General features: G+C 44.6%; 1 protein-coding gene across 2 annotated transcripts in view; it reads right to left on the reverse strand.

Moving 5' to 3' along the window:
• LOC137438659 (PR domain zinc finger protein 15) overlaps positions 1–23,127 on the reverse strand; it is a 179,814-nt gene that overhangs the window by 136,099 nt on the left and 20,588 nt on the right. For both annotated transcript variants that reach the window (XM_068133897.2, XM_078767164.1), the window contains exons 3-5: positions 21,599–21,692; positions 4,134–4,287; positions 2,729–2,881 (exon numbers count right to left, since the gene is read on the reverse strand). In XM_068133897.2, coding sequence (XP_067989998.1) covers positions 2,729–2,881; positions 4,134–4,287; positions 21,599–21,692 — 401 coding nt within the window. The remainder of the gene's footprint in view (positions 1–2,728; positions 2,882–4,133; positions 4,288–21,598; positions 21,693–23,127) is intronic.

Genomic DNA, 23,127 nt, shown 5'->3' on the forward strand with positions numbered 1-23,127 from the left:
ACAAAAAAGTCATCGCGTGGAAATACATCCAGGCACTCTTTGATCTGCAGAAGAGGGAAGGCTTGCGTCTGGGAAATAAGCTCTCCCGGAAACACATCGAGTGGAAGAGCAATGTCATGAAGGTGGACACAGCTGCTCAGACATTGAGCACTAGTGTGGCAGATGCAATTCGGTTTTGCAGGGACACTTTGCAACTATCAGAATTTCAGGGCAGTGAGGCTACCTGCCAATACATTGAAACATTGGACAAACTGTTTGACATTCTAAATTCTCGCAATCCATTGGCACGAAACTACAAGGCACCACTCATGACATCACGAGAAGGACTTTTCCTGCCATTCCTGGATACTGCCTACAGTTACTTGTCCAACATCAAAAACATGAATGGTCAAGTTATGACCAATACGCGTTTGAAAACCCCCTTCATTGGTTTCATGATCTGCATAGAGAGTGTCAAAATTTTGTATTTCACATATGTCAAACCTGCCTCATCTCCCCTGCGATACCTGCTCACGTACAAAATGAGCCAAGACCACATTGAACTTTTCTTTGGAGCGGTCCGCATTGCATGTGGAAGTGGGAATAACCCAACGGCCCGGCAGTTTGTTGCCGCATATAAGCGCCTCTTGATGCGACATGACATCAAGTCTGCAAGTGGGAACTGTTCTGCACAGGACTCAACCAGAATCCTGAATGCGGCTTCCTTCAAGTGCGTTGCAAAGCAGGCTGTGCCTGACGAGAGTCACGACATGTTGGTGGCCAGACGATACGACCTGGAGTTGAGATCGCCGGCAAAAGAGGACCACGACTATGCGGATATTCCAAATTTTGAGCAACTTTCCATCTTTACAGAGTCATGTGTTGGCTATATTGCCGGCTATGTGGTGAGGATGGTGAGGAAGACTCTGAAGTGTAGCCAATGTCTTTCTGCATTGACCAGTAACAACGAAGAATGGCAAACCACACCAATGTACAGCCTGATTGTTACCAAGAACAGGGGTGGCCTCATAGTTCCCTCGCACAGTGTTGTTCGTGTCTGTGAGGCGACTGAACGCTGTGTCAAGAGGCTCCTGGCTGTAAGCAATGGCAAAATGCCTCGTGAAAGTGGGATAAGAGTGGCAATTTCCACTTCTGTCCTTTCTGAGGTCGGTCGGTCTACATTTGCTTCCTTGGATCGGCACATGTTTGACTGTGAGGCAGACAGCAACCATGTGTTTGCTTTAATACATTCTGTATCACAATCATACAGCAAGATACGTTTCCATCATGTTGTGAGAACACTCGATGATGACATGAAGGAAGAGCGCATCAGGAAAAAATATTGCAAACTGGTCCTGTTTGCTCAACCAGAGCAAGCTGAAATATAAGAGCGACCTCATCTCTACATGGTGTGGGTGTGTTTTGTGGGTTAACTGTGAATTGTGTGGGTTAACTACATGACAGCGTTTCATGTCATTTATGTGACTGACTCACTGTTGATGTGTTGCTGACCCATGTCAGTGTAGAATAAACTCTGGTTATCATTATATCTGCGTGGTTTCTAACATCTCGGTAATAGAAACATACACATCTTAGTTACAATATAATGACTGAATTAAGTAACATCATATAAAATGACAACAAATCAGATCTTTATATTGAGGAATATTATAGAACAAGCCAAAGAATGGCAAACGACGATGTACCTCAATTTTATAGATTTCTAGAAAGCTTTCGACTCCTTGCCCAGAGAAAGTCTGGGTCATAATGAAGAAATACAGCATACCTGGAAAATTAGTGAACCTTGTAAAAGCCCTTTACCAAGACTTTCAATGTGCGGTCGTCGACCAAGGTGAAACAACAGAATGGTTCAAGGTGAAGACAGGAGTTAAACAGGGGTGTAACATGTCAGGATTCTTATTCCTACTAGTGGGTGATTGGGTCATGAGAAGAACGATAAAGAACACCGAGCGGTAATTTTGGGCACTTTTTTTTCAAACAAGCTCTAAACCATTGGATTCCCCAGGAAAAATGCGTCTAGAACCAACTTCAAACTTAATGAACACCATTTCCTTAAAGAACGGGATTCTGAGCCCGAATATCAGTTCAAATATTAGTATTCTATATTAATTAAATAGTCGGCGGTCCTAAAATTCGCTCCAGCTGCATCATCAGTGCGCCACGCCTTTGCTTTGACAGGCTTACGATCGGCTTCCCAATATGGCCGCCAGACTATTTCCGGTGGCTTCACGGCGGCTAATGCTGCGAGGTGGCCAATTGGCTCTCCATATTATATACCTCCGTGCTTGCGAGTACGGTGACAATCCCCCCCCTCTATTTACATGAAATGGTTTGGTCCAAAGCGAACGGCTTGCGAGTACGGTGACAATCCCCCCCCCCCTCTATTTACATGAAATGGTTTGGTCCAAAGCTAACGGCTTGGCGCTTGCGGAGTTTGGTATAGATAGATATATTAAGTTCTGAATCAAAAACAAAGGTTCTGTAACAGTAACAGTGAAATAAAGAATTGTGGAGACCAAATACTTTTGTCAATTTAAACTTATTTTTAGAGAAAATTGTGAGTTATTCGAAAAAGGTGCAGGGGTGCCAATACTTTTGGCCACGACTATGTGTTAGGGGCTTCTACATATTCATAGACAAAAACGCATATTCACATGACTAATGTGACCCCTAAGACATTTTAAACTACAAGTTTATATAATTAATTATCTTGAGTGAGTGCACAAACTTTTGAGGTAGTGAAATAGAGGTCATCATGAAGTTGGAATACTGTTAGGTTCTGATGTGATCGCAGCGTTGCAAACCGCACAAGAATCAGCCAGTTGGTATTCATCTCACTGCTTGTCTGAAGCCAGAGCCATGTGCCATCTCGAGAAAAAACCTGCAGATTGGATGAGAAGCAGTTATAAGCTTATGGTTACAGGAAATTGGGTGAAAAAAAGCACTAAATCTTATTATAATAGAGCAAACATATATGGTTATGTCGTTATGTCGTTATGTTTATATGGGACGAAAACGTCTTCTTCTTCTTCAAATTAAATGAATACCTTCTTATTTAACCCTCTTAATTACGTTAAGACCGCTGAGACCCATCAGACCTTTGACGACCCTTCAGACCACCAAGACCCCTGAAGACCCAAAATACCCTGAAGACCCCAAAGACCCTGAAGACCCCAAACACCCAAAATACCCTTCAAGGCCCTGAGGCTCAAAAAGACCCTGAACACTCGAAGACCCAAAACACCCCAAAAACCCAAAACACCCCAAAGACCCAAAACACCCCAAAGACCCAAAACACCCCAAAGACCCAAAACACCCCAAAGACCCAAAACACCCCAAAGACCCAAAACACCCCAAAGACCCAAAACCCCCCAAAGACCCAAAACCCCCCAAAGACCCAAACCCCCCCGAAGACCCAAAACACCCCGAAGACCCAAAACACCCCGAAGACCCAAAACACCCCGAAGATCCAAAACACCCCGAAGACCCAAAACACCCCGAAGACCCAAAACACCGTGAAGACAGAAAAGACCCAAAACACCTCGAAGACCCAAAACGCCTCGAAGACCCAAAACACCTCGAAGACCTAAAGCACCTCGAAGACCCAAAACACCTCAAACACCCAAAACACCTCGAAGACCCCAAAAGACCCCGAAGACCCAAAAGATCCGGAAGACCCAAAAGACCCCGAAGACCCAAAAGATCCCGAAGACCCAAAAGACCCCGAAGACCCAAAATACCCCGAAAGATCCCAAAAGACCCAAAACACCTTGAAGCCACCAACGACCCTTAAATACCCCAAATAACCAAAATACCCCCAAAGACTCAAAAAGACCCAGATGAAACAAAACACCCTTAAGACACAAAGGCCCCTGAAGACACCAAATACCCAAAAGACCCCGAAGACCCAAAACACCCCAAAGACCAAAAATACCCTTAAAGGCCCAGAGGATCCAAAAGACCCTGAAGACCCAAAATGGCACTGAAGACCCAAAACACCAGGAAAACACAAAATACCCAAAAGACACCGAAATGGTCAAAGATGCCTATCCATCTGAAACGACGTGTGGAGGCGCGCGGAGCGCGCCGAGTCAAGCTTGTATTTATAATAACACACGACAAAATCCAGGCACCTTCAAGGGCATTTCAGGCTCTCTATCCAGTGCAGGCACACGTGGCGCCAACAGAGGTCCAAACTGTGTGCGCTTCGAGAGTGGTACACGGGTGAACACACCCTCACCGCCATCGGGCAACCCCCTAATTTCCAAACTTGGAGGCAGTGATCGTCTGGTAGGAAAAATACAACAATGCACCATTAATTCACTTTCTCATGAGGACGGCTCCTTCCAACATAATCCCAATATCAACATTTCAAGCTCTCAGACACTGGGTAATCTCCATGTCTAATCAGTTCTAATCTACAGTGCATTCAGAAAGTATTCAGACTTTGGGGATCTCGCGAGATCTCGGAGACGGTGGCAGGGATTTTCGAAGCTCCACACGGTCTCCACGTTTTTCGAAGTTAAGTCTGTTCACAATTGTATTTTGTCGAAACTATTTATCTTTCGGTGTGTGAAGTTATTGTGTGCAACTTTGGTTGTTTCTCGGTGTTTATCTTTCATAAATTGATCGTCTGTTTGTCGCGTCGCGAGCAAGGCCTTTGCCGCATCGCGAACGATTTGAAATCGAAGTTAAGTGATTGTTCCCATTTGTATTTTCGTTAAAACTGTATTTATTAATGGTGTTGTACGTATATTGTGTCCCGACGAAGATTTTTCGGTGCAAATCTTTCATACCTGTATTGAAAATCGTGTTAATTCGTGTCGTGTCTTGAGGCCTTGTACAGTGTACACTGTACAACCTTGAGGCTTTGTTTTTCTCTCAGCGGTCCGTCATTTGTGATCCAATAACTTTCGTTCTCTGTGTTCCCAGTCTTTTCACCCATAGCCTTCCTTGTGTAAATCTCAACTCAAAAAAAAAAAACAAAAAAAACAAAACATTTCCTTCTCTGTTCTCATTCGTTTATTCATTCTTATTCGTTCGTTCGTTCTTCGACCACGTGTTTCTCCCCCATTTCCCCAGATAGTTTTCACTGTTATTAACCTTCAATGTTTACACTTTCCCCTCAAGTTATGTATTCCGTCATATATTATAACACCTTTTTCTTCTTCTTCTTTAAAAGGCTGCTTTCGACTTGCTCACCAAATCAATTCATCCCAAAAAAAATATCCATCTCCGATAGTGCCTTTTTTCTACATTCCCTAAACTCTCCTGCACTCCATCCTCCATCCAGCGTCCTTAAACGTATTTTTAACTCGAATGTCACAAGAAACTCATTTTGCAATAAATGTTCGTTTCCCATAAATCGTACACTTTCTAAAATCCAATCTCAGCCCTCCCCTCCAAATCTTCCCCAAAAGCCCTCCCCTCCAAATCTTCCCCAAAACCCCTCCCCTCCAAATCTTCCCCATCACCCCTCCCCTCCAAATCTTCCCCATCACCCATCCCTTTCAAATCTCCCCCCTTGCCCCCTCCCTCCTAAACTACCCCCTCACCCCTCCCCGCCAAGACGCCCCCTCGCCCCTCCCCTCCTAGACTCCTCCCTCACCCCTCCCCTCCAAATCTCCCCCATATCCCATCCCTTTCAAATCCCTCCCCTTGTCCCTCCCCTCCCAAACTCCCCCCTCGCCCCTCCCCTTCAAATCTCCCCACCTTCATTGCTTCTCAATTTCCCCCCTCTCACTCCCCCTCCTCAAAGCGTCCTCCCCGCTTCTTCCCCCTTCCAACTCTCACCTCCATCTCCCCCAACCTTCTGCCTCGCTCTTCCCCCTCCTCAAATAACACCTCATTGTGCCTCACCCAATCACCATCAAACCTTTTGTCCGCCCCATCCTTCCCTTTCTCCGAGCTATTCTGAACTCTCTGACACACCTTCAACAGCTCTCCCTACCTCTTCCACCTCTTCCACATCTTACCCTACCCATCCTCTCCCCTGTTCTGTATCTGATGCTCCCCCTTCCTCTTCATTAACGGTATGGACCTCAAACATCCGGGGCCTTCGTTCAAACTTAACTGATCTCTCCATACAGGTTGCTTCTGTCAAACCAGACGTGATCTGCTTAACAGAAACTTTCCTCCTTTATGATGTCTCTGATTCCTTAGTATCTCTCTCGGGCTACTCCCTCCTCCGGTATGATAGACTTGAGCCTCGTCCTGGAGGTGGGGTTGCTATCTTTATCAAAAACTCTCTTCCTCACTCGCCCTGCACTGCACTCTCTCCACCTCACCCCCAGGAATACCTCTGGCTACGGCTTCCCCTTCGCTCCCACCTCTTGTTCATATGTGTGTTGTACCGTCCACCAAACAGTGATGACTCCATCTACATCTCGCTGTCTGAAAATATGGGCCAACTTCTATCTACTCATCCCAACTCTCTCTTCCTCATATGTGGTGATTTCAACTGTCATCATGCCAGTTGGCTGGGTGTGGGTACCTCTCTCACCAGCCATGGCTCCTCAGCAAAGGACTTCTGCGACTCACTGGGACTGACACAAACTGTCAATTTCCCGACCCGGATCTCAGTCAACGCAACATCTTCTCTTCTGGACTTGGTTATGACTAACTTCCCTGAAAATGTCTGCTGCTCTTCTTCTGCTCCAATCGGATCATCTGATCATGTCCTTGTTAAAGTGGACTTCTCTCTGACCATCCTCAGGGAGCCTGCTCAGCGTCGACGAGTCTGGCATTTCACTCAGGCCAACTGGCACGGTCTTCAAGCAGCCATCAATCATCTGGACTGGTCTCCCATCTCTACCACCTCTGACATCAACTCATCCTGGGAATTCTTCCAAAGTAAATTGCTCTCTCTCATGCACAGATTTATCCCATCTCGTCTTCAGTTGTCATACCCTTCCTCCCGTCCATGGTACACGGAATCTTGTGGTGAGGCTGTTGCCCAGAAACAACTTGCCTTCGTCTCCTGGAAAGCAAATCCAACGGAAGGAAATCTCATTTCCTTTCACAAAGCCCGAAACAAGTGTGTGTCCACCCTCATGAGAGCCAGGAAACAATATCTCTCCGTTCTCAAGACCAAACTCTCTTATCTGTCTCCCTCTTCCAAATCCTGGTGGCGTCTGGTCAAATCCGTTTCTGGTGTTTGTTCCCCCTCCATCCCCTCCCTTACCTCAAACGGCTACACAGCTGACTCCGCACGTGAAAAAGCTGAATGCCTCAACTCTGTGTTTGCCTCTAAATCTTGTGTCCCAAACCCATCCCTCTCTGTACCCACCATACCCAGTCGTACCCTGCTGCTCCTGGACTCCGTGTCCTTTCCTCCTGACAAGGTGGAAAAGTTTCTGTCAACCCTCGACTCTGATTCTGCAACTGGACCCGACGGCATCAGCCCACGGGTCCTAAAATCCTGCTCTGCCACTCTATCTCACCCTCTCTCTGTTCTCTTCACCCTCTCTTTTGCTCAAGGTCATCTGCCATCAGCTTGGAAATCAGCCGACATTACCGCTTTACACAAAAAATGGGCAAAAACAGATCCTTGCAACGACAGACCAATCAGCCTTCTCCCAAATATCAGCAAAGTCACGGAATCCATCATTGCTTTGGATATCAGATCTTTCCTCTTCTCCAATGGCTTGATCTCTGATCATCAATTTGGTTTCAGACCTGGTCACTCAACTCTGGACATGCTGCTTCTGCTGTCTCAACAATGGATGGAGGTCCTCAATGCCAAACAGGAAATTAGAGCTGTCTCCCTCGACATATCACGTGCCTTCGACACGGTCTGGCACCCCGCTCTGCTCACCAAACTCTCCTCCTTTGGTATCCATGGAAATCTCCACGCATGGCTGGCGGACTTCCTCTCTAGTCGTCGTCAACGTGTGGCCCTGAATGGGTTTCTCTCATCTCCTCTTCCTGTTCAGGCTGGAGTTCCCCAAGGCAGTGTTCTGCGCCCCGTGCTTTTTCTGGTCTTCATCAATGATCTCTCTGACTCTCTTGAAAATCCTCTCTATCTCTTTGCTGATGACTCCACTCTCTGTCGCTCCATTCCTCTTCCCTCAGATCGGCAGTCTGCAGCCTCCTCACTCTCTGAAGACTTGGACAAAATCACAGCCTGGTCAAACAAGTGGAACATGTCTTTCAATCCTGACAAATCTCATACTCTTACTATGTCTCTCCGAAAAGATCGACTGGACAACCCTCCCATCTACTTTCTCAACAATCCTCTCCAAGAAGTTCTGTCGCTCAAGCTTTTGGGTCTCACAATCTGCCATGATCTTTCTTGGGAAAACCACATTTCCAAGCTGGCCTCCAAAGCCAGTCGCCGACTGGGCATCCTCCGTCGTGCGGTCCTTCCTCGGCACACCTGAGCTCCTCACCACATACAAGGCTTTCATCCGCAGCTCAATGGAATACTGTTCTAACCCTATGGGCCGGTGCTCTTGCCTCACACCTAGCTCGGCTTCACGCTGTTGAAACCAAAACTTTCAGAATTATTGGAATCTCCCACGATGAAGCTATCTCTGAGGGCCTTTCACTCACTCACCGCAGGCAGGTAGGTGGTCTTTCTGTCTTCTACCGACTCCTCTCCGGCCTTGCACCCCCAGCTCTCTCTCTGTGCTCTGTCCCTCCAAATATTCCTACAGGTCGGACAAGATCTGCCAGCAACCCTCTGATGGTTAAACTGCCGAAATCTCGGCTCTCTGCTTACCTTCACTCTTTCATTCCTCTTTTCTCCCACCTCTGGAACAAACTCCCTCACTCCCTTCAATCCCACTCCTCCCTCCAGGTCTTTAAAACAGCTGTTCACCACCATCTCTTATCTTCCCCCATCCAAAACCTTGATCTTTTCTACCCCCGCTAATTCACCCCAGATCCACCCTGTTTGAAATTCCAACTTCTTTCCTGGAAGTCCTGGCAGTGTCCATATGTTTTATACCTCTCCCACCGCCCCCTTCCCATGCCCCCCCCCCCCCCCAAAGCCCTCGCCCTCTCTCAGATCTCTCGATGTCTCCATGTCTCTCGGTCCCTGCTCTCAAATGTTGTGTTTGTGTCCTTCCCCCTCTCTCCCCATCTTGTCTACCGCTCCCGATGTTATATGTTTTATGTGTCGGTTTGTCTTTCTGTGTGATTAATGTTCGCTCTTTCACGAGCCTCGATCTTGTATACAAAAAAAAAAGAAAAAAAAAAAAAAAAAAGACCCCTTCACTTTTTTCACATTTTGTTATGTTGCAGCCTTTTGCTGAAATCGTTTAAATTCATTTTTTCCCTCATCAATCTACACTCAATACCCCATAATGACAAAGAGAAAACAGGATTTTAGAAAGTTTTGCAAATTTATTAAAACGAAAAAACTGAAATATCACATTGACATAAGTATTCATACCCTTTGCTATGACACTTGAAATTTAGCTCAGGTGCCTCCCATTTCTCTTGATTATCTTTGAGATGTTTCTACACCTTGATTGGAGTCCACCTGTGGTAAATTCAATTGATTGGACATGATTTGGAAAGGCACACACCTGTCTATATAAGGTCTCACAGCTGACAACGCATATCAGAGATCTCGCGAGATCTTGGAGACGACGTCACGGATTTTCGAAGCTCGACACGGTCTCCACGTTCTCAAAGTTAAGTCAGTGTTCACAATTGATTTTTGTTGAAACTGTATTTATCTTTCGGTGTGTGAACCTATAATGTGTCCCTTGGAAGTTTTGTCGGTGTTTATCTATATATATAAAACACAGTTTGTGTGTGTGTAATGTTACCGATAGACTCCTAAACGGAGAGGCTCACGTACTTGATATTTGGCACAGACATGGCCATTGAGCCTGGGAAGGACATGGCCGACCTAAAAATATTTGACGAGATCCATATTTTTTATTCATATTTACCTCAGCGCATTTCAGCGAGGAATATTATACACGGAATCTGAGCGATGGCAGAGCAGCGCGCTGATTCGCTCAGAGCGATCACGTGATGTTCCATTCCCGCCGCCAGACCATTGAACATAAAATACAGTTTGTGTGTGTGTAATGTTGTAATGTGTGTAATGTCTGGGTCTCCCTTCCCCCGCCCGGCAACGCCGGTACTGGAGGGCGTCACAGGATCGGTGAGTCTCCAAAATCCGCTTCGTGCTGTTGCGAAGATGCAGGACGATGTCGCGATTGTTGTGCTGCTCTCCGACCATGAGAACTGCAACGTCATTGTTGACTGGCCCTCCCCTTCCCTCCCCCTCCACCCTACCCCTTCTCCCCTCACCCTCCCTTTTCCCCCTCCCCTTCCCCCTCCCCCTTCTCCCCTCCCCCTCCCATCCCCACCCCTTCCCCCTCCCCTCCCCCACCCGGCAATGCCGGGTACTTCTGCTAGTCTTTCATAAATTAATCGTTTCTGTTTGCGGCGCGTGTACGGCCTTGCCTCAGGCTTCCCCCGTCGAAGTTTGTTCCTTCCTTCGCTGTTTTTGCTAGGTTTTTTGATTTTCCCTTCTCCCCCAAACTTCATCCGAACATCTACTCTTTGTCTAACGTTGTAACGCCCCCCCCCCCCCCAAAGAAAAAAAAAACAAACAAAAAAACTTTTATTTCCCTTTCTCGTGTGCTTTTGTCCCATCGTGCGCCTCTGTCCTCGTGCGCTGTCCCGCCCCGCCCCCATTATCGCCTCGCCTTCCACCTTTTGCCCTGTTCAAGTGACTCGTGGTTGTCCCGCAAAGCCCTCTCCCCATCGGTATCTTTGTTAATATAAGACTGTTCTTCACGGTTCTGTTTAAATATGTTTAAACTTTCCCCTGCAGTGTTTTATTCAGTGGTTTATTACAACACGCTGTTTTTCTTCCAATTTAAAAGGCTCACCACATACAAGGCTTTCATCCGCAGCTCAATGGAATACTGTTGTTCACCCCTCTGGGCCGGTGCTCCTGCCTCACAACTAGCTCGGCTTCACGCTGTTGAAACCAAAGCTTTCAGAATCATTGGAATCTCCTGCGATGAAGCTAACTCCGAGGGCCTTTCACTCACTCACCACAGGCAGGTTGGTGGTCTTTCTGTCTTCTACCGACTCCTCTCCAGCCTAGCTCCCCCAGCTCTCTCTGTACTCTGTCCCCCAAATATTCCTACAGGTCGCACAAGATCTGCCTGCAACCCTCTTATGGTTAAACTGTCAAAATCTAGGCTCTCTGCTCACCTTCACTCTTTCATTCCCCTTTTCTCCCACCTCTGGAACAAACTCCCCCACTCCCTTCAATCCCATTCCCCTTCCAGGTCTTTAAAACAGCTGTTCACAACCATCTCCTATCTTCCCCCATCCAAAACCTTGATCTTTTTCTACCCCCGCTAATTCACCCCAGATACACTTTTTTTGAAATTCCAACTTCTTTCCTGGACGTCCTTGCAGTGTTCATATGTTTTATACCTCTCCCACCTCCCCCCAAGCCCTCTCCCTCCCACAGATCTCCCGATGTCCCTGCTCTCAAATGTTGTACTTGTGTGCTTCCCTCTCTCTCCCCATCTTTTTGTGTGATTAATGTTAGCTCTTTCACGAGCCTCGATCTTGTAAACAAAAAAAAGAGCAAAAACCAAGGCATGAGGTCGAAGGAACTGCCTGCAGAGCTCAAGAGACAGGATTGTGTCGAGGCACAGATCTGGGGAAGCCTACAAAAAAAATCTCTGCTGCATTGAACGTTCCCAAGAGCACAGTGGCCGCCATAATTCTTAAATGGAAGAAGTTTGGAACAACCAGGACTCTTCCTAGAGCTGGCCACCCGGCCAAACTGAGCAATCGGGGGAGAAGGGCCTTGGTAAGAGAGGTGACCAAGAACTCGATGGTGACTGGCTGAGCTCCAGAGATCCTGTGTGGAGATGGGAGAAGCTTCCAGAAGGACAACCATCACTGCAACACTCCACCGATCTGGGCTTTATGGCAGAGTGGCCAGACGGAGGCCTCTCCTCAGTGAAAGACAGATGAAAGCCCGCTTGAACTTTGCAAAAAAGCACCGAAAGGACTCTCAGACTTTGAGAAACAAGTTTCTGTGGTCTGATGAAACCAAGATTGAACTATTTGGCTTCCGTCTGGTCACTTCCGTTTGTTACCTCCGCCACCGAAAGTTACCTCCGCCAATAAAATTTGGTGGAGAGGTTGGGTGTGTGACAAGGACGTAATTATTAGATTTTGGTGAAGATCTGGATCGGAGAATCTTTTCAGTGATTCTTCACCATTGAGAGATAAGGCAAAAACATATAGCATGATATCTCACAAAGTTATGGACGGATCGGATGAACCTTTATAGACAAGTTGAGTGAATGACAAGTAAGAATTGATTCAATTTTGGTGAAGATCCTAAATCCCAATCCGAGAATCTTGTAAGTGAATCTTTTCCATTGAGGGATAGGGCTAAAACCGATATATACCATATCTCAAAATGTTGTGGAAGGAATCGGACGAAACTTGGTAGACAAGTGTGAGGAGGAATCGATTCGATTTTGGGTGAAGATCGAAACCTAGCTCCGGATACAAGGATTTCTTTAATTTTTTAAGTGATTCTTCACCATTGAGAGATGGGGCCAAAATTTTTATTTAGCATGATATATCAAAAACGTAGTCATGATATATCAAAATATATATCAAAAAGGGAGGCATTAAAAGAGAGGCTGAGTATGGTAGAGGATGATGTGGTTGAGCTTGAAAGTGGTTGGATGTCAATGAAAGATAGTCTGTTGGGAGCCGTTGGTGAGGTATGTGGATGGACAAAGGGACCACCGAGGCACTCGGAAACATGGTGGTGGGATGATGAAGTTGGAAAGAAGATTGACGAGCAGAGGAAGAAGTTCAAGGAGTGGCAGAAGGCGAAGGGTATGGGGGCAGAAAAGGCAGAGCATGAAAGTTGCAAAGCCAAGAAGGCTGCAAAGAAAGAGGTAGCAAAGGCGCAGGAGGCATGTAGGAAAATGTTCGGAGAACGCTTGGATTTGGAAGAGGGTCAGAGAGCGGTATTCAGGATTGCAAAGCAGATAGCGAAAGAGAGGTGTGATATGATGGGGGTGAGTTGCTTGAAGGATGAAGTGGGACAAATCGTTGTGGACCCAGATGGAATTAAAGGAAAATGGAAGATATATGGAAATACTGTTGAATGCAGAGAATGAATGGGATGGCAACATAGAGAGTAACCCAGTTTTAGGAACGGCAGAGAAGATAACCGAGAAGGAAGTTGAGGAAGCGATAAAAGCAATGAAGAGTAGAAAAGCGGGAGGGCCGACGGGAGTTGTGGGAGATATGTTGAAGGCAGCGGGAAATTGGGGTGTGAAGAGAATGACAGAGATCTGCAATCTGGTGGTGAAAGAAGGCCGCATTCCAGTGGCTTGGGAACTGAGTACCCTCGTCCCTCTATACAAGGGGAAAGGTGACCCTATGGACTGTGGCTCGTATCGAGCGATAAAGTTATTGGAGCATGGAATGAAGGTATTGGAAAGGGTGTTGGAGAGGAGGATAAGGAAGAAAGTGAAGATTGACGAAATGCAGTTCGGATTTATGCCAGGAAGAGGAATGACAGACGCGCTTTTTATTGTGAGGCAGTTGCAGGAGAAGTACATGGAGAAGAGGAAGAAGTTGTTTCTTGGGTTTGTTGATCTGGAGAAAGCATTCGATATGGTTCCACGTGAAGTAGTGACATGGGCATTGAGGAAGTTAGGAGTGGAGGAATGGTTGATCAGAGTAGTGATGGCAATGTACAAAAGAGTGCGCACAGCTGTAAGGACGAAGGACGGAACAGTGGTGAGTTTGAGGTGAAGGTGGGAGTCTATCAGGGGTCGGTACTAAGTCCAATACTATTTGTAGCTGTGATGGAGGTGCTGGCTCGGAACGTAAAGGAGGGTTTACCGTGGGAGTTGTTGTATGCAGATTATCTGGTGTTGATTGCAGAAAGTATGGATGGACTGAAGGAGAAGATGAACAAGTGGAAGGAATGTATGGAGACAAAAGGTCTGAAGGTGAATATCGGAAAAACGAAGGTGATGGCAAGTGGTAAAGCATGTGGTGAGGTGGAAAGAACTGGGAAGTGGCCGTGTGCTGTTTGCAGGAAGGGTGTCGGAGTGAATTCCATTCAATGTACAATATGTCCTGAGTGGGTTCATCAAAAATGTAGTGGTTTGAGAGGGTCATTAACCAGTGTGGCAGCTGCATTCAAGTGTTAGGTGTGCACAGAGGGAGCTGCAGATGGAGGAAATGTTGAGTTGGATCTTGGAGACGGCATGAAGCTGGAAGGTGTGAAAACATTTTGTTACCTAGTAGACATGCTGAATGGAGAAGGTGGATCAGACTCGGCAACGGTTGCTAGAGTGAGATGTGCATGGAAGAAGTTTCGGGAACTGAGTGGCGTGCTGACGAGGAGGGGAGTGTCGTTGAAGCTGAAGGGAAAGGTGTATGCTGCATGTGTGAGAAGTGTTATGATTTATGGGAGCGTGACATGGGTAATAAACGTAGAGCAGCAACGATGGCTCGAAAGGGTGGAAATGCGAATGGTTTGGTGGATGTGTGGAGTATCGTTGAGAGAGAGGAAGACAAATGATGAATTGCGAAAGATGATGGGAATAGAGCCTGTGATGGATGCTGTGAAGAGAAACAGCTTGAGATGGTTTGGTCATGTGTTGAGGAAGGATGAAAGTGACTGGTTGAGAAGAGTGATGGAAATGAATGTAGAAGGAAGTAGAGGACGGGGAAGACCGAGAAAGACTTGGCTAAAGATGGTCGAAGAAGAAATGCGGGCAAGGGGGTTCACAAGGTGAGATGCAGAAAATAGGGCAAAATGGAGAAGATTGTCATGGGGACCGCAAGGCTAACCCCTGCTCTTGCAGGGAAAATGGCCTTTAAATGCCTGTTGTTGTTGTCTATATCAAAAAGTTGTGGACGAGTTATGACAAAACTATGTGGATGAGTTGGTTAGGTGACAAGAACAAGCCGATTTGATTTTGGTTCAGGTCCGGCTCCAGATCCGGCCTATCAGTGGGATACTAAATGTAAACTGTTGAGGCTGACAGAGGTATTCACTCTACCGAGTGCCATTCTAGTTTGGTACTGTGAAGCATCAATGTTTACATCAGACAAACACCGGATGAACATTTGCTTAAGTTCAGACATTTTCATTGTATCAGTGCCATTGATGATGTTCGAACTTACTGTCTGTGTTATAACATTAAAAGCATGATCATATTCAGATTTGTGTCCGACTTCATCTTCGTTTTGACGTGTAATTGATGGGAGCTGTTTTGGATTAGCACAAGATCTGTAACAGGATCGATGATAATTGACTTCTATCACTACAATGTCATTTTCAGCAATGGATAACGTCTGCTCTGATGTGTACAGACAGCTTTTGGAATGTATCAGCAGCTTTTACTGTTTGGAGATTATTCAGTGGTTGATCAGCACGAGAAGAAGTTTGCCTTTGGTGTGTTTTCTCTCTTGGCAAGTCACCAATTTTGTCATGTCAAGTGAAGGAAGACACACGGTTCCACGTCATAGTTAGTTTTTATACATCGTGGAAGAGATAGTGCACAGAACAGACTATGACACAACATAACAAAGGGAGCAGCAGGAGTTTATTTTTTATTTTACTGAGACAGGTAAGCACATTTTCAACTTCTTGCCTCAGTGCTGATCCCTGTCTCTCTGAGATGATCTTTCTTACAAAAGGAGGTGCAGACTTTATTCTTCACATTACACATTCTGGCTGTCCAATGCAGCTGCACAGACACATGTCTCCACTTATGTGGTCAATGCCCCCTTTCGAGCTTCTTTTTTTTTTCAACATAAGATTCTGCTTTGTATTTCCCTGCTGCCTGGCCCTCACCATGCTCCTGCACGTCAGTAATGATTTCTCCCCTTAGGAATCACCATGCGGGTCGCTCGACAGCACAGTCAGATGGAGAGCATCATCAAATCACTCAAGGTTTATGTCTCTTGTGCCTCCTTGGCTAACAAAGCTAACAATGTCCACTGCCTCCATCATGGTATGAAAATCGTCGGGACTCCAGGCTGTCCGGTTGAGACATGATTATTTGTGGGGTGTTTGTTGGGTGTTGTCGTGATTCACCGGCTGCAAAGCCATGGTAATCTTTATGGTGATCCACACTTCCATGTCTGTGTGAGCCTCTCCACTCCGGTCATGTCGCCCTCCCCACTCTCCAAGCTCTCATCCCCAACATTCAGGGATCATATGGTCTGCCGGAGAATGTCGCCTCGCTATCTCACAGACCTTGAAGGTACACGTAACTTGTGACAGCTTACACCTTCCATTTGAACGAGTCTCTTCTCCTTGTTCAGATCATCAGTCTCCCGTCCAGGGCACTCTCTATTCTTCCTCCTTTTGCTGTCAAGATTGGGGCCCCATCGTCACCATCGAGTGCGGAGACCGGTAATAGAGACTGTGAGACAAGTTGCTTACATGTTAATAAGTTCATGTTTTGACTTTCCGTGACCACTCAGAGCATAGGAAAGTTTGATGGTGGATTTTGATTATTTGGAGTGCTTAGGAAAAAATAAGCCATCATGTCCCTTGCGATAATGTGTGCAATCAGTGCCAGAGGGCCAAATTCAAGATGGTTGATGCCCGCATGAGTAAAGAGTAGATTATGGTTTTATTTTTAACCAATGGACATAGAAACACATTATATGGGTCATTTTGTAGTGATTTAAGGACGAGAAATTTAATGGAAGACTCATTTTGATGTTTAAAGGTATAATTAAAGGTGAAAATACATAATTGCTGCCCAAAAATGCTACATAAGACCAACATAAAATAAATTTGCTTCCAAATTTGTTTGTCTCTGCTCATATGCTGGGACTCCTGAGGAGTCCACTGCAGTACATCTAGGAGTAGCATAAACCCCAAGGTAAGGAAATGGAAGTTGGTAAGATGTAGGAAATTGCAAAAAAAACATCAGCATTACATATTCTTTATTAACCAAATAATGACTGCTCCAGAAATCAAGTGGCATAATAAGCCCGTCCAATATGTTTGAAATGCTATTGTATAGTCATAATAGTGGTTCTAGGCTCATAATAAACACTTATGCAAACAGGTACTCAATGAAATGCATGTTCGTTGCTTTCAGGTTGCTGTCCTGGCATCATCTTCAAGTGGTGCCCACATTCCCGGAAGTTCCATCATTCTGCAAATGAGCCTCTGGTCGATAGGCCAGTTACATGAATATCAGGGTTGCTCAATAGTGTAGTAATACAAAAGACAATTTTTGATGTATTTGTGATGTCAGGGCTACTTGCTGTGTGTGCTTCCAGCTTGCTAGGTCTGAGCGCAAAATGTCAGGTTCTGTTGGTGATCATGAGAATGCCTCTGAGTCTGGTGAAAGCAAGCCAAAACATAGCAAACTTGAAAATGTCATTGTATATGGCCGCACACTACAATGTGGCAAAAACTGTGGATGCTATTGATGGAATGACGATGGTGAAATGGAAAAGCCTGGAAGAAAAATCAAAACAATGACGAGGTTTGGCCAGGTTTGGTGATGTGTACGACACAGTGGATTAGGAGCAGGGTCCGTTAGGTTTACATATGCACAGCTCATGTCTTCTAACTCTCTCAAATTTCGTAAAGAGCTATCTCAAGATTTTTTAAAAAGTCGATAAAAAAGACAAACAGTGAGACTGTGACTGATGTCTCTTGACGTGCAGCCTCAATGTGAGCCAAGCACCCCCAAATAAGTTGCGCTCAAGAACAGGTTTACTGCACAAGAAACACTTCTGTGTCTAATGCATAAAGCCAAAGGACGCAGAACATAGTGGTCACGCCAGAAGTCAAAGGTATCGGATATCATCAATGGCATAATGGAATCACTTTATAAGGCACACCGTCTTCTTGAACGACCCTGAAATAAGGAATCGACTTGTTAAACTCGATGATGCCACGTCTTATCCATATGCCACAGAAATTTGCTATCATCACTGCTGTTGGCTAAATATAACAAATAAAGTAATTACTGATAGTAGATGCTAACACCTCCAAGGTGTCCAAACCAGCAAGGCTCAGTATCCAAGACAGTGTGCCTTTTAAACTTAAACTGATTCTACGCTGCCATTGACAATATCAGACACCATTAACTTCTGTCTGGTAGCCTGGTGTTGGCTTAGCGGTTAGGGTGCCGGCTTGGGATCCTAGGATCCTGGGTTCGAATCCCAGTCGATCGCTGAATTAACGCCAGGGGGGTTGACTCAGCCTGTTCATCCTTCCGAGGTCGGCAAATTGAGTACCAGCTTGCTGGGATGAATGATCCCGGTGTGTACCCCGGTTTAGAATAGGTACACAGTATCCCTGCGCATCGTAAGAGCGTGACCAAGAGTTGGCGTCAGGAAGGGCATCCGGCCATAAAAACATTGCGTCAAACAGGGAACCATGATTGTCATGGGGCCCGCAAGGCTAACCCCTGCTCTAGAGGGGAAAATGGCCTTAAAACGATCATTCATTCATTAACTTCTGTCTGGCGCGACTACTATGTTTCATGTCCTTAGGCTTCATGCACCAGACACAAAGGTGCTTCTCATGCAGTAAACCTGTTCTCGAGCACAAATTATTTGGGTTTCTTGGCTCACATTCGGTCTACATGTCAAGAGACACCAGACTATGTGTCACAGTGTCACCGTTTGCCTTTTTCACGTTTTTTCAGCTTGAGATAGCTTTGTGAAGTTAGATAGTTAGAATGCATGAGTTATGTATATGTAAACCTAACGGACCCTGCTCCCAATCTCCTGTATCATACATATCAAGGGACTTGGCCAAACCTTGCCATTGTTTTGATTTTTCTGCCAGGCTTTTCCATTTCACCATCGTCATTCCATCAATAGCATCACTATTACCATAGTTTTTGCCACATTGCTTTCACCAGACTCAGAGGCATTCTCATGATCACCAACAGAACCTGACATTTTGCACTCAGACCTAGCAAGCTTGAAACACAGTAAGTATCCCTGACATCATAAATACATGCAAAAATTGTCTTTATTTCATGTATTTATGAAACTTGTATTATAATTCAAACTTGTATTTATATGCTATGGAGCAACGCTAATGTTCATGTAACTGTGACCTATTGACCAGAGGCTCGTTTGCAGAATGACGGAGTTTCCGGGAATGTGGGCACCACTTGAAGATGATGCCATGACAGCAACCTGAAAGCAGAGAACATACATTTCATTGAGTACCTGTTTGCATAAGTGTTTATTATGAACCATGAGCCATCATACAGTAGCATTTCAAACATATTGGACGGGCTCATTATGCCGCTTCATTTCTGGAGCACTCAATATTTGGTTAAGAAAGAGCATATAATACTAATTTTTTGTGCAATTTCCTACATCTTACCAAATTCCAATTCCTTGCCTTGAGGTTTATGCTACTCCAAGATGTACTGCAGTGGACTCCTCAGCAGTCAAAGCATATGGGTGGGGACAAACAAATCTGGAAGCAAATTAATTTTATTTTCATCTTATGTAGCATTCTTGGGCAGCAATTATGTATTTTTACCTTTAATTATACCTTTAAGCATCAAAACGAGTCTTCCATTGCATTTTTCGTCCTTAAATCACTACAAATTGACCCATCAAACGTGCTTCTATGTCCATTGGTTAAAAATAAAACCATATTCTACTTGTTACTCATGCGGGCGGCAGCCATCTTGGATTTTGCCCTGTGGCAGAGTTTGTCCACATTTTCACGAGGGACATGGGGCTTATTAGTCCCCTACCGGTGTACACCAGAGGGGACTATAGGTTTGCACTCTGTCCTTCCGTCAGTCCATCAGTCAGTCAGTCAGTCAGTCCGTCAGTCCGTCAGTCAGTCAGTCCGTCAGTCCGTCAGTCCGTCAGTCCGTCAGTCCGTCAGTCCGTCCGTCCGTCATGCAAAGAACAGTTTTCCGGACTTTTTTTCTAAACTCTTAATGCTAATGATTTCAAGCTTGGTACATGGTTTCCTCATGATAAGTTACAGATCAAGTTCGAACTTCACGACGTTTCGATCATTTTTGACAAAGTTATGGCACTTTGGACTTTGGGAATTTCCCCAACAGTTTTCCGGACAGCCTGCCGGTAGGGGACATGTATTGCAGCGCAATACTCAGAATGCTTGTTTTTTATGAAAACATAATGACTCCGCCAACGAAGGCATTATGTTTTCAGGTTGTCCATCTGTCCGTGATAAGTTTTTGTTACCGCGATAACTTAAGAACAGATGAAGGGATCTTAATCAAAACTTGGTGCATACATGTATAAATGAGGTAAAGATGAACTGATGTAACTGATTAGATTTTGGGGTCAAGAGGTCAAACACAAAATGTCAGAGGTCATGTTAGGTAAAAATCCTGTTACAGTGATAACTTGTAAACCAGTGAGGGGATTCTGACCATATTTGGTACAGTTATGTAGAATGATGTAAAGATGAACTGATTAGATTTTGGGGTCAAGAGGTCAGGTCAAAGGTCAAAGTCTGCTATAGGTCTATAACTTGAGAACGGCTGAAGTGATATAATTCAAAATTGGTACAGGTATGTATAATGATGTAAAGATTAACCGATTAGACTTTGGGGTCAAACGACAAAGTCAAAATCTGTAACAGGTTTATAACTTGAGAACAGCTGAAGTGATCTAATTCAAACTTGTACAGATATGTATAATGATGTAAAGATTAACTGATTATATTTTGGCGTCAAGAGGTCAAAGGTCAAAGTCTGTAATAGGTCTATAACTTGAGAACGGCGAAAGGGATCTAATTAAAACTAGGTACAGATATGTATAATGATGTAGGGATTAAATGATTTGATTTTGGGGTCCCTATGGTCAAAGGCCAAAGGTCATGTCAGGTAAAAATGTGATAATTTGTGAACAGCTAAAGGGATTTAAATTAAAACTTGGTACAAGTATTGTAATATTGCAATGGTGTAATAATGTGGGCGGAGGCATATATGTCTACGTCGTGACATCGAAGAGTGCAGAGTGCCGTTCTAGTTTTCCAAGTATTTTAAAGAATCAAAATCCACCATCAAACATTCCTATGCTCTGAGTGGTCACGGGGAGTCAATATATGACCCCACTATGTCGGTCATCATGTGTGTGTTTACTTCGTGATGTGGTTTGTGTGACAGCTCTCAAATGAGCCCTAAAAAAGCCTTTTGCGGAAAAATGCCCATACTAAGAACCGCTCACATTGGTTAATGACATACAACCTTCTCATTTGCTGAAAAAGGACATGATGATCATTAATTTATCACTTAAATGTGCTGAAAACAGTGTCGAGCTGATTGACTATTGCAAGAATGCAAAAAAGATCTGCTCCAGCTTTATGTTAAACCTTATACCACTATTTTCAAAAATTGTATTACTTCTAGGCAGATCTGCCAAAATTATTTTCCATGAGCATAATCCTTGGTAAAAAAAAAATAATAATTGCTCTTCCATGTGGCTCACTTGTGGAGGAAGACAAAATGTATGCACTCATGGAGTCATGATGCATGTAAAAGTAAAAGTCATATAATGAATAGGAGTTTGTAAAAAATAAGAGTCATATGATGAATAGAAGCAAAAGAAGACAGTGTCTCACCGAGCTCGAGTGAGCACCGGGGAAGCAACGAGAGGTTGAGCAGGACCATGCTCCGGACACTCCGAGTCATGATATTCTCCACACTCATCACACCCTGAGAGAGGCAACACATCAACTCAAGTTTCACAACTTTGTCATTATGCAATCAGCTCCAAAATGTTGTTTGCAAAATACATTTTACTTTGATACATTCATAAATATAGACAAATAACTACCTTTGATTTCCATCCTCTAATAAACACAGTATTCTAAAATGTGATTTTAAATCATTCCTCCGACTAAATTTTGAATTACTTGGCCAGCTAATTTGTTGCAAACATTCTATAAAGGAATATATTCTAAGGATGTTCATGAAGAACTTAACAAAAACTTTGTGGGAAAACTTAATTATCCATCTGATTGGAGCTACATACTTTAACCGATGCTTAAATATTCCAAAGAAAGTCTTTTTTTATAATGACAGTTAACACCAAATGGAGCTATTATTATTATTATTATTATTATTGTTATTATTAACATTATTATTGTTTTTTTCCCCATTGGAGAAACAGCGCATGCGGCCAGTACGGCCTGTATGCGCCATGGCATATAGTTCACAAGCTTCTGGAATTCTGCAGGAGGGATGCGGCACCAATCTTCAACGAGAAAATCAATCAGCTCAAAGCTGTTTGATGGAGGAGGAAAACGCTGTCTCAGGCGTCGTTCCAGAATATCCAATAAATGCTCGATTGGGTTCAGATCTGATGATTGAGAAGGCCATGACATATGGATAATTATGTCATACTCGTCAAACCAATGGGTGACCACACATGCTCTGTTGCTCTGTGGATGGGGGCATTGTCATCCTGGAAGACACCCCTACCGACAGGAAAGAGATGCTGCAACACAGGGTGAAGATGACCAATCAGTACCATTAAGTAGCGAATATTATTGACCGTGCTTTTTAAGGGAATGACTGCACCCAAACCTTGCCGGGAAAATGCACCCACAACATTACAGAACCACCAGAACCCTTCACTGTTGGAAACAAGCACTAGGGGTTGTAGAGTTATCTAGGTTGGCACCACACGTGCACTCGTCTATTTGTCGAGAACATGGTGAAGCATGATTCATCTGACCATATCACATTTCTCCACTTTTCTCCAGTCCATTGCTGTGATCTTTGCACCACTGGAATCACAAGCGTGCATTTACAGGTGTGATGAACAGTTTGTGCACGATGGCATCCAGTTCAGTGGAATTCTCGGCAGACCGTTTTTGATCAAACTGGCTGCTTGCTCCCTAGGTTGAGATTTACAGTCAATTGAGCTGCGGTTGCTCATCTGCTTTACCTTGCACTTCAAATTAATGCACGGATATCATGATCCTGGAATACGTGGTTCCGCCCACTGTTGCCCTTAACTGGTGATTTCTTTCCCTTTGATTGTTAATTTTTTAAATTTGATTTTGAAAATTGTTGATTTTTCCATGTCAACATCACCTGAGACACCATTTCTCATAAAACATCAGCAAGTTGAGCTGTCTTTGGC

The sequence above is a fragment of the Myxine glutinosa genome, chromosome 1 (genome assembly GCF_964187855.1).
Source record: "Myxine glutinosa chromosome 1, kmMyxGlut1.1, whole genome shotgun sequence".
Classification (NCBI taxonomy): domain Eukaryota; kingdom Metazoa; phylum Chordata; class Myxini; order Myxiniformes; family Myxinidae; genus Myxine; species Myxine glutinosa.